The 11,950-nt window shown below is 32.1% G+C and overlaps 1 protein-coding gene across 1 annotated transcript in view; it reads right to left on the reverse strand.

Annotated features, from left to right (window-relative positions):
• Positions 1–9,204, reverse strand: part of LOC106472382 (3-hydroxy-3-methylglutaryl-coenzyme A reductase-like) — a 62,578-nt gene extending 53,374 nt beyond the window's left edge. The window contains exons 1-4 of the mRNA XM_013933025.2: positions 9,026–9,204; positions 6,753–6,867; positions 5,321–5,408; positions 3,320–3,404 (exon numbers count right to left, since the gene is read on the reverse strand). Of these exons, the coding sequence (XP_013788479.2) occupies positions 3,320–3,404; positions 5,321–5,408; positions 6,753–6,867; positions 9,026–9,187 (450 nt within the window). The 5' untranslated portion in view covers positions 9,188–9,204. The remainder of the gene's footprint in view (positions 1–3,319; positions 3,405–5,320; positions 5,409–6,752; positions 6,868–9,025) is intronic.
• Between the last annotated feature and the right edge of the window lie 2,746 nt (positions 9,205–11,950).

Consider the following 11,950-nt stretch of genomic DNA (forward strand, 5'->3'; position numbering starts at 1 on the left):
AAAACAAACAAATAAATCTTCTACATGTTACACAAGAGACGGCTTCGAAATACGAAATATATTTGCTCATATAAGATAATACGTTCTAGACCATGATCAATGAGTATCGGAGTTTCGAGAAAGAGCAGCTCTCATTTAACAAAATTGTGTAGCATTTTCTTTATGTAAGTTACTCTCTTCAACAATCTTATATTTTGACCAACATGTGTATTTTTCATAATGTGATTTTATGAATGTTTATCATGTATATAAGTATGCACATGTGTATATGGATGAAACATATAAACACAGACTTTGATTAGTAAAATATTTAAGCACACTGGAAGACAAACAATCTAACTGAAATGTAGTTAAGATAAAATAAAGAAGTTTAAAATAGAACAAAATGCAAACCAAAACATCTTTACAAAGCTGGTTGGTGGATAAAGAAGCAGTACAGCACAGGTTAGTGTTCACTTTCTTAAAGCTGAGACAAATATCTCTGAAAGTGTCAAACTAGTCTCACAACTCGCATTATTTTTATAGCTGACCAGTCAGAAATTGAATTACATGAATCCGGAAGTATCGCTATTCCGTATAAAGCTGTAAGGTAGCCTCACGTTCAGACTGATTTTGAGTACAATACAACCATCATTTGAAACAACATCCTTGAATAACTCATCTCAAAGAGAGTAACACCTAGGGGTGAATTAGCACATCACCTTGGCAAGGTTTACCAGTTTAAGAGCTCAAATTGTCGAAATAAAGTGTTACTATTTTAAAGATATTCTACAGGTTAATGATATATGTGGTATCTGCATATTACACCTTCTTGAAATAATTTTTATTCTGCTTTTAAGTTTCAAAAAATTTACCTCACCCCACAAGAATACTGTCGCTTCAAAATAACATATAATTCTTCCACTGTGTGCTTTTAAGTTAAAACACAATAAAAAGTGATTTTCTAAGCTAACAGAGAATTTATATACTGTCTCTAGGTGTAAACACACCAATATAAAAGGAAACGTTTTTAAATTAACAAAGTTATTAAAAATTATGAATTTTAAAATGAAGTAAGGATTCGGCTGTAAAAGTATTAACAAGTATGAAAACCACAAATAACAAATTTATAAAATTTAATCCCTACTTTGTCAGATTTATACACATATCTGTAAGCCAAAGTAAGTATTAAATTTTATAAATTTGTTTCACTACTTTTTACTGCAGAATCCTTATTTCATTTTAAAATTCATAATTTTTAATGCTCTTGTTTGTTTATTTGTTATGTTATACCTGTATAAAGTATATACTTTACCTTTAGAAACTGTCGTGTGCCTATCCATCGATATGTATCACCATCCGTTGGGTTGAAAAGATATTTAAGTACAGGCATGATATGTTTACCATTTATATTATACTGTATATATATATATATATATATATATATATATGGATTTTTATCTGAGTATCAAAAGTGGATACCCACAGACCAGTCAAGTAAGCTGGATGAATCATGAAGCAATAGTCCGAGCCATCTAGATGCTAGCCCTGCTGACGTGATCAGATAGGTAGGTAGTAGACTAAAAAGTTGCTGTTTTTGGAAATTTTAATTGTTATGGCGGAAATGTTAGCGACCTTTTTAGCGTATTATTACTATATATGCGCATAATATATCGTAACCAATACTTTGAATGGTCAGCTTTTCGCTTAGGAATTCGGTAGGGTGGTTTTTTTGGGGCGTGAATTATTTAGAATCATTGTCGATTCCTACTATTAAGTACTACCGTACTTAAAATGCCAGAATACTTTACGGATAAGTCTCTTAGTTTTTAGAATACATAAAATGTTAGATTGTTTGTTTGTTTTTTAGAGCAAAGCCACATTGGACTATCTACTGTGTCTATCGCGGGGAATCGATCTATTCGTTTCTTAAATGTTTCTCGGTAAGCACAAAGCTACACAATGGACTATCTGTGCTGCGCCAACCAAGAGTATCGAAACGCGATTTTTAGCGTTGTGAGCCCTCAGACTAACCAATGAGCCGCTGGGGTACCCACGTCATGTTAGAAAATAAAGATTTATATTTCAAGTTTGCTGAGTTTACAATAGCACATCTTTAATTTCAGGTTATCTGTGTTCCAACAGTAAGGCTTAGTGGTTGATTTCGGTGATATCAAATAGTTTTATTTGAGGTATTCAAATATTCTCTTTTAAAAGTCGTCTTGGCATTTAGTGTGTGTAGGCCTACTATAAAACACATTTGTAACAGAACATTAATACACTGAAAATAACTATTGTATTTCATTTTTACATCAAGAGCTAATCAAAAAGAAATGCACATTAAAAGATGATGATATGATTTTTAGTTACGTTCATCAATTCAAAATTAATGTAGTTTCTAGTTACATTTTTTTTTTGTTTATAGTTAAGCACAAAGCTACGCAATAGACTATCTGTGCTCTGCCAACCACGAGTATCGAAACCCGGTTTCTAGCGGTATAAGTCAGCATCCATACCTCTTTGCTACTGGGGTAGACAGAGCATTATTAAAATATCATGTGACAGACCTCAAAAGAAGTTGCTGATAAACAGTTCATGGTGCTATTAATTCTTGAGAGTTAGTTCTAAATTACGTCTGCATCAGGCTTTAGTAAGAGACAGTTCATACAGTTCAAAATGTAAACTTTGCAATGAATTTTAATGTAGTTTTTCTTAACTTTTTGGTAATGAATATGTAATATAATGTTGTTTTATTTAAACTCCAGACAGTTTGATGCTTCTTACACTCACTCATCTCCCAGATATTATCACAGAACCTTTCTGGCCTTGTCTACTGAATTTTAGTGTGATTCTAAATAGAACACTTTTATTGACTGAAAGAATATTTCCTTTATTATTTTCTGAAACTAGTGTTTCTCCTCTTCAGAAACATATCCCTGAACCAAGTGTCTACTCTTGTTAAGCTACAGGGAAATACTTAGTTGACAGCTAAATTATAAGAGCATGACAAGCAAAACTTGAACCATAGATGCAGTGGATATGAAAGCTGTACACTATTGTAGTAGCGGCAAATCGTGAGCTGCGTGAATACTGGCACTTTTTTGTTCATAATTACATTTAGATACTTATAAGCTCGGTACCTTTGCACAATTTACCTCATTATCAATTAGATGTATTTTGTTGCTTACTCATTACAATTAGTGATGTATGCACATAAATCAAGATAAAATCAAACAAGTGTATTTTGTTGCTTACCAATTATAATCAGTGGTGTATGCACACAAATCAAGATAAAATAAAACAAAGTGTTGCTCACAAATGACAACAACAATAAACTCACTTTTGATGATGAGCTGAGAGCGAATTGAGCCAACAAACCCGCTTTAGGCAAGTCGATGAGGAGCAGGAAGAAAGGTATAGCTTCACTAAAAGTAGATCAAAATTCATGTCTCAGTGACATTAAAATTTACGATTCTAACATATACACTATAATTAACAACAATATGAAAACATTCAACAGACTACTGAATGGAGTGATATTTTCATGAATATGTATGATACCACAAATAGAATTCAAACATTATTATAAACCAAGAGAAATAGAACCCCCACAACGGTAGGTACAGATATACAGTCTGCCCTCCCATGTAAAGAAATTATACATATATATATATATACAAACATTATGAGAGCATGTGATTGCTTAAGACCACAACATTCTCCATCTAGATGAAGGACTAATAATTACTAAAAGGTGAAAAGTCCATAAATTTATAGCGAAAGTTCTCGATTTGTACCAAAATATTTCAACTGATACATTCCTATTTTATGTCTAAATCTAAGTAATACGTTTGTGTATCAGATATCACAGTATTTCTAATTCAGCAGAACATATGAAAATGATAATAAAAACGATTATTTAACTTAATAAACGTATATATATAAATAAATATGAAGTAAAAGTGCTTTTCATAAACGAGTTTTCATAAAAATATATAAGTTAGCATGATTAAAAAATAACAAATAGTTAGCATACACAGAGATACCAACTACCTGTACAATGGTACAGTGGTATGTCTGCGGACTTATAGTGCTAGAAACCGGGTTTCGATACCCGTGGTGAGGCACAGATAGCCCTTTATGTAGCTTTGTGCTTTACTATCTTTTCATATAGATAAATAACATATACGAGGACTGAAATACGAATTGCAGGAGAGAAGCTATATTTCTCGCTCCTTGAGGACAGGTTGTAGTAACCTGGTTTATATATATGTATATATGTATATTAATTTAATATGTTAAAATAAAAGCAACTGCATGCAGTTGGTGATTGTTGGTTTTAAATGAAGGATTTATCTTGTTAAGTAATGTTTAAATATATTATTAAATCGTGTAAATTGCGCACCCTTACTGATGTGTGAATCACATTTCCACAAATACCTGTCTTACTAAAACATATTTTACCATTCCGACATTGTAATTTGTACTTTTAGTATACTTGTCTGTCTTTGGGCCTTTCTGGCTGAAAAGTTACCTGAATTTCAAGGAAATATGTAAAATCCATATATTGCTCAGAGTTCTGTTGCTGGCTTTGGTACAATTCATAACCAGTACTAACACTTCTTGGACTTGTGTTGATCTTTCATAAAAGGTTTACAACAAAGTATCAGAGGACCAGGAACTGCTCACTGACTTGTCATACATTAACGCTGGATGAAGAAGTTGTATTCTTATTGTAAGAATATTATCAGATGAACATTAAATAACGCGGAATTATAGATGGTGTGTTTAGATAGATAACTGGTCTTTTCCATTCTAAACATTGAGCAATTTCACCCAGAATCCTGTAAAGCTCAAACATAAAGTTATATACTTCTGCTTCTAAAATAATTGTTTAAGATTTTAATTTTTACTCAGCTGGTTTGCCTAAATGCAGTGGCATTTTTTATATATTCTTACTCCAATGTAATGCCATTGATAAAGACTTAGATCTAATTACACCGTTTATTATGTCAGGGTTAATATAAATTTTAAACCACAAACACTTATAGATATATTTTGTGAAAACGTATACAGAACAGTTATTACAAACACAACGTACAAAATTATGTTCATATAATTATATCCAGTGCTGTGAACATTAATTCAATTCATGAAAATATTTGTACAAACAACATGATTAGGTAAAAGTCAGGGACCTACAGTTTAAAGACGCAATGCTTCAATCACTTGAATCATTTGGGTGTCAACTACATTTTGCTTTGTATCAGAAGTTTAATTACTATTTTACACAGCCACTATCGTAACATTTTATTCTAAATTCAAAATTACAGAGACTTACTTCAGTTTCGAAAAATTCCCCTCAAAATATTTCCAGACACTGCTGCTAAATATAAAGCTTGAAAACACCGTAAAGATGCATGCAACACCTGTTAAAATATTTAAATCCAGTTAATCGTTCAAATATCTATCTAGTCTCACAAGATAATGAAAAGGCTCATAACAGTCACTATCAACTTTTTCATTAATCTGAAATCTTCTATTATTTTATCAATACTTCCAATAAAAATATCATTGAAAGAGAAACAAACATAATAAACTCAAAATAGTATTTACAAAGTAACTTTTACACAACGAAAGCACTTCAAGTTACCAGAAAATAAAATATTCGGAAAAGGTCTCCTATATATTACTTATATTCTTAGTTAACATTTTCATGTGGATACGCCATTGGATTTATATTAGAATGTGTTCCAGTTAACTGAAGAATTGTTTAGTATTTTAAAATATTAGTAAAACATTTGTGTTATGATGATAAACTATATTACAGAGGATTAATCGCACTTTGTTTAAATGCTTTATATATGTTAATTCAGAGTAATTTTAATGCAGATGCGAAATTTGTCTCCGTCGACGTTTATAGCACATATATATATTTGGTTCACGGCAGTTCTCGAACATTCAACACTGCACTGATGTCACGACCAGGTTTATAGCTAGAGAAAAATGTAAACGTGTTGCCAATGAAAAATATTCATAACGTTAAATGGCACAGAGCTAAAAGACACCATAATAAGAAGGGAGTCCTTCAATGTTCTTCATAGAAATGAAAAAGCTTGCTCAATAGAGCATTTAGGTTCGTAAGTGAAGGAAAAACCACACACTTATAACATTGTCAAAGTGAAAGCTAAGAATGAGAAACTTCTGATCGATAACAGCCATTGCATTGAAGATGGGTATATATCTTAGTGTGCTTAATAAATTAATAAACAAACATTTTAAAATGACGAAAACTCACAAGCTAAATGTTTACAAGCTCTCAGCAACACCTCAAAATCAAATGTTGATTTCATGAGATAGCTAAAAGATAAAGTAAATATCGGCAAACTCATTCGAACACATACCAGTGAAGCCATTCGAGTCAGCTCCAATGACCTATGATGCTTTTGTTCTGCTAAAATGTTCTCTTGGAAGTTGACGTCCTCATAGCTTAGAGTGTCTGAGGAATGTTTGTTAAGATGAGTAGTTCATGAATAATTTTGTTTTTCACGGAAGCTTGTTGCAATGAACATTGTTGTGTCGGGCAATAGTGCATAATCATGGCCATGAGAATAAGAATAATCATGATGAAGGGAGTATGATTAATCTCATTATACATTATATTCAGATCAAACCTAACCCTGATGGGTTTCTTTTATTACAGATGGATGCAAGCAAGCATAAAATACAAGAAAAACAAATTCAAAGCTTTTTTTTTTTTTTTTAAACTTTACCAGTTAGGTACTTTGAACCCAATCTGTGCAACTTCCGAAATTGATGATATATAAACAAAACTGCCATACATCGAATTATCGTCATGATGACAATATCCATGTCCTTATTCAGTACCTGGTCAACAATGCACGTTAAACTTATACATTAAGTTATTAATTAACCAATCAAATTTACACACCTAAAAAAAAACTATAACGTTTTATGGAAAACTATTATATTGATATATTAGGGAAGCTTAAAATGGTTATGAGATATTTTAGTGAACTTTCAACCAACTGAAAAGTTTATTTAACAAAATAATAAACATTGAGAATTTTTTGAATACAATATTTCACATCAAACAAGGAATGTAGGGTGAAAATGATATTGAAAACTTATAAGTAATCTACAATATAAAGAAAAGTCCGGGAAAAAATAATACACGTTCTTATACCTATCATTTCATATGTGTTCTTTATACGTTTCCACATTTCTTGATCAATCAGCACCAAACTTGACACAGTGGTAGAGGATGACATGAGGGGGAGTTGGGTTCCCATCTAATTTCATATTGATATAATTCTTGAAAACAGTGAGTCTTTCTCTTCAGTATTGGTACCTTTATGTATTTGCATTGCACTTTTAATGTTTATTATGTTAAGAAAAATATAGAAGCACAATTTCCTATTTTTGTAACAAACGAGTTTGTATTTCACCCATCCAACAGACGGGTACTCCAGCTAGTTGTTAGAATAAAACAACGTACTCTGACTGGCCACAAAAAACACAAACAAACAAAAACTTCTCACTTCTTTGGGTATTCTCGGGTAAAGATTTATAAGACCGAGTAAGGATAACACTGAAAATAAAGTTGGTGGTGAAATAAAAAAAACAGTTTATTTATTAAACGAAATACAGAGGCATGTATACAAAAAACAAAGACAGCTATTCCTTATTGAGATTGGTTTTTACCAGCAGAAAAAACTGCATTACACTGAATTTGACTCAAGAATTGCAGTGCTTACGCTATATAGAAAACACAATACAGTTATCTCTCCGGAGGCTCGTGCGTTACCCAGGTCACTCTTGGTCATCTTACAACCTTAGTGAACATGAAACATGAAATGTTAACTTTTCTAAACTAAATAGAAAAAAATGCAGAGTATTTCTTTCATATGCCACGCCCTAATATCGAATTACAGCTCCTTTGACTTGGCGTGGCGTAGAGTCCATAAGACAGCAGAAGATGTCTTGTTTGAGTATAGCAGTCGATTGTGGTGGGAAAATGCGAATTTCAAGTTAATCCTGAAGATCTCCTTTGAATTGAGATCTACTGGTTGGGGTGACAATAACTGGTGCCATCGTCATGTTCTTCAAACCAAGTATGGACAATACAAACATGATAGGTTCTTGCATTATTATATAAGAACCCTTGTCCATCAGAGTGGAAATCAGCATTGAGAAAAATACAGGACATTCTAAACGTTATTTATTCATCTTAAAGAAACTTCACCCACACCATTACACTAAATCTAAAAACTTGAACTGTTGGAACAACACAAGCAGGATCAACTTTATTTCTACATTTTTCCTCCATCGAAAAATGTGAATGTGACTCATCAGATCCATTAGTTATTCACTGTCCATTGTATCCACTCTAAACAACACCGAAGTCGTGCGTTCCCATTTGCAGGAATCATTTAATTAGGACATAGGAAGTTTTCATACCTATCCAGTTGTGTTTCTCTCAGTCAGTCATCAGCAGTTAACAGTCATATAATTTTCCACACGTGCACCACTATGATTGCTATTGTTTATAAAATAAACAGCTGGTAAAAAAAATAGGCTTTAATAATAATTATCTTGCTAGGTGGACACATTACTTTGCCAATATAACTTGTCTATGCAAGTACGCGAGAATTATATAAGTGTTCATCTGGGTAAACCTGAAAAAAAATGGCCTGTTAGTGTATTACTGTGGGAGTTATAGTGAAGGATGGTTTTAATTCTGAGTATTTCAGCTGAAGAAAGATATAACATTCTCGATGTATCTTTTAAATCTTTGATCTTAACTGTTTACTCTAATCCTAATTATAAAGTATGTGCCAAATTATGCTCTTTATTCATTACCTAATGTTTTTGCTAACTTAAAGCAGTAACTATATTGCATTATGAATATATATTAGTTCATAAATTTGATGCATTTACTTTATTTTCCTGGATATGAGATACATTAATATCGGCTACGCTATAAATAAATGCGAACTAATTCAAAATAATTTATACAAGTTACCTCAGTGACAGAGCATTGATAATTCCAACCATATATTTTATTATCTACAATTTTAGGTCCCATAGACAGCATGCAAATGGTGAGAGTTGAAAAAGCTACTATTACTTCCCAAGGACGAGAGGCACACAAGTGTCCATGATTATAAAAAAGATCAGACAGCATTATACGAAGACACCTTACAGATCTGAAAGTGAAAACAACAAAGATAAACTTACAATTTACAATTTTTAACGTGGTTAGACATTTCTTATATCTTTAGCTTAAAAATATGAACTTTTCAAAGAATAAAAAATACTTCATATAAATAATATTTATGTTGTGGCATTTTAAAATATTATTAAATGAATATTTTTTTCCAACAACTTAAAATTTTATTGTATAATATCGTGACGTAAATACGTGTTAGATATTTTTTTCACTCCATGTTTAATATATTTTGGGTGATAAGTGACGTTTATTTTGAATATAGGTGTTCAGAGCATTATTTTTGTGCTTGGCTTGGATGGTCTAATTAAAGAAAAGTGATATTGCTACATACATTTATGCACAAATGGAGGTGGGAAATTTATAATTGTGTGTTTAGTTTGAAGCAAATGATATACATACTTTTCCTTATATTAATATCATCAAGCTCATTTACAGTTTGGGTAATGTTTATCACTAGAGAGAAAAATATTATTGTAAATAAGAATGGCGATTCTAGCATGTTTTTAGACAGCCATGGCTGTTGGTTCACCGGCAAATTTACAACACTAAAATCCGAGGTTCGATTCCCCGTGGTACACAGAGCGCAAATAGCCCATAGTGGAGCTTTGAGCTACAAACAGGCATGACTGTTGTGATGATGCAAGTACGATGCAATAATCAAAGGTGCCAAAATTAATGAGGTTTAATTTAATTATCTATACGAATTGAAACACAAAAAATACATAGAAATATGTTAATAGAACACACGAGATGATTTTATGAACGGACTAAATTATGTGTGTTACGTTAACAGTCAGGGAAAACCTCACTGTCCCAGCTAGAAAATACTAGACTAGCTCAGGATAATTGAAAAGATTTTTAACCACCTTATGATCTTTGGTCGTTGAATATGATAACAGAACATACATTTCGATCGTTGGCTAATTGAAAAGAAAGCAAGTTTCGCTTGATTTAGGGCTAATCATATAAGCTAAATGGATGAAGTAGTACTCTTTCGCACAAGTGAGAGCGATTCTATTAATTTACTAAGTGACCTCAATGTGAGCGAAAATTAACCATAAAACTTTCAGTATAACTGACACTTTATAATGATGCTGTTAATATTGCGTTCTTCAGTTACATTAAGACAGATTCAAAGACTAGTTAAACTCTGTTCGGGACAAAATTTCGCATAGAATTATGAGAAAGAGATTTAAAGATAAAACAGTGCTCACAATCTAAACTAACTGATTCAATCAACCTACAAGAAAAATGATATACAGCAATCACCATAATGTAAGAAATTTTGCATTTTAAAATCAAAAAATAACAGTTACTGAGAGATAATACAATATCGTTCCACCGTGTCTGAGTAAAATATTTAGACAAAGTGTAAACAATTTTCCATTTTCCTAAGTTTAAGCTTCAGTCTAATTTCACTCTCGTTTAAAGTTGATGATACCCAATTTTTAGCATCGTAAGCTTGCAGACTTGCCGCTGAGCCATTGGGGGTCATGTATAACTTTGTACTAGTGCCTCATTAGTGTAATCCAGAAACAAAAGTGTCTCCTATTATTGATAAATAAACCTAAGGGTGAAAAGGGAGCAACCAGAACTAAATATTGGAAGTGTGGGTTACATCTGAAATCATGCAGATAAAACTGTATAATGGAAAACGAGTGTTTTTTACTGAATGAGTATTCAAGGTAATTGTTTTTAAATAAACACTTCAATCCTACAGTTCCAGACATTATTTTAAATGATTCGACTCACTTTATTAAATTAGTATCTACTTTAAATTCTACGGGAGAACGAAGATTCAAAACTTTTTTTTATTACAATTAAAGAAGTACGGCTAACTTTCCAATGAATTGTTTAATTTTCACGGCCTTCAAATTAATAGCCTACCGAAGATCCAAAAACCAAATGCTCCGTTATATTTCATCGCTCGATCGAACAGCGGTAAGTCTATGGACTTACATCATTAAATCCCGGGTTCGATTCTCAACAGTAGACACAGCAGATAACCCAATGTGGCTTTGATCTAAAATAAACAAACCGTTACGTCCTATTGTTTCCGCGTATAAATCTTACAATTATAAGCTTGGAAAACTCTTAACTTGGATATTTGCCCTTTATGTCACAAAAGCTTCATTTTCAAACAAAATCAGAAAATTTTTTCAGTAAGTTAAATGATTTCGAATCTTGTGTTTTTGTGGTTAGTTTTGAGCTAAAAAATATTTTTACATAGCTGCCGGTTGATGAAATAATTAACGGTGCACTGTAATGATATTAAAATAACTCCAATCCCAGATCCTGTTGGTATGTTTCTGTGAACGAATTCTTTCGTTTCTCAGTAGATCGTACAAATTTTCAATTTTAAGGTGTTAATTATGACCAAATCAAAGGTCTAAGTATGGTAAATCCAGTTTCGTCTATTTTAGCCAATATATTTATGATCAAAATACAATTAATTGCTATTTCGACTCAGTGGCGTAGCAAGGGTTCTCAGCATCCTGGGGCAAAGACACTTTTGGCGCCCCCACCTCTGTTTATTTGTTTTGTGATTCATTACCCACTTAATGACAATAACATAAAGAATTAATTACCGCCTTACACAGGCCTAAAGTTGCGATATTACAACTGTAAACCTGGAACTAATGAAGTATAGCCTACTAGGTGTTCTTACATAATTTATAAACCATTTTGATATTTATAACATCCAGTATTGTTCAAAGT

This window comes from Limulus polyphemus, unplaced genomic scaffold, assembly GCF_000517525.1.
Source record: "Limulus polyphemus unplaced genomic scaffold, Limulus_polyphemus-2.1.2 Scaffold5287, whole genome shotgun sequence".
NCBI classification, from domain to species: domain Eukaryota; kingdom Metazoa; phylum Arthropoda; class Merostomata; order Xiphosura; family Limulidae; genus Limulus; species Limulus polyphemus.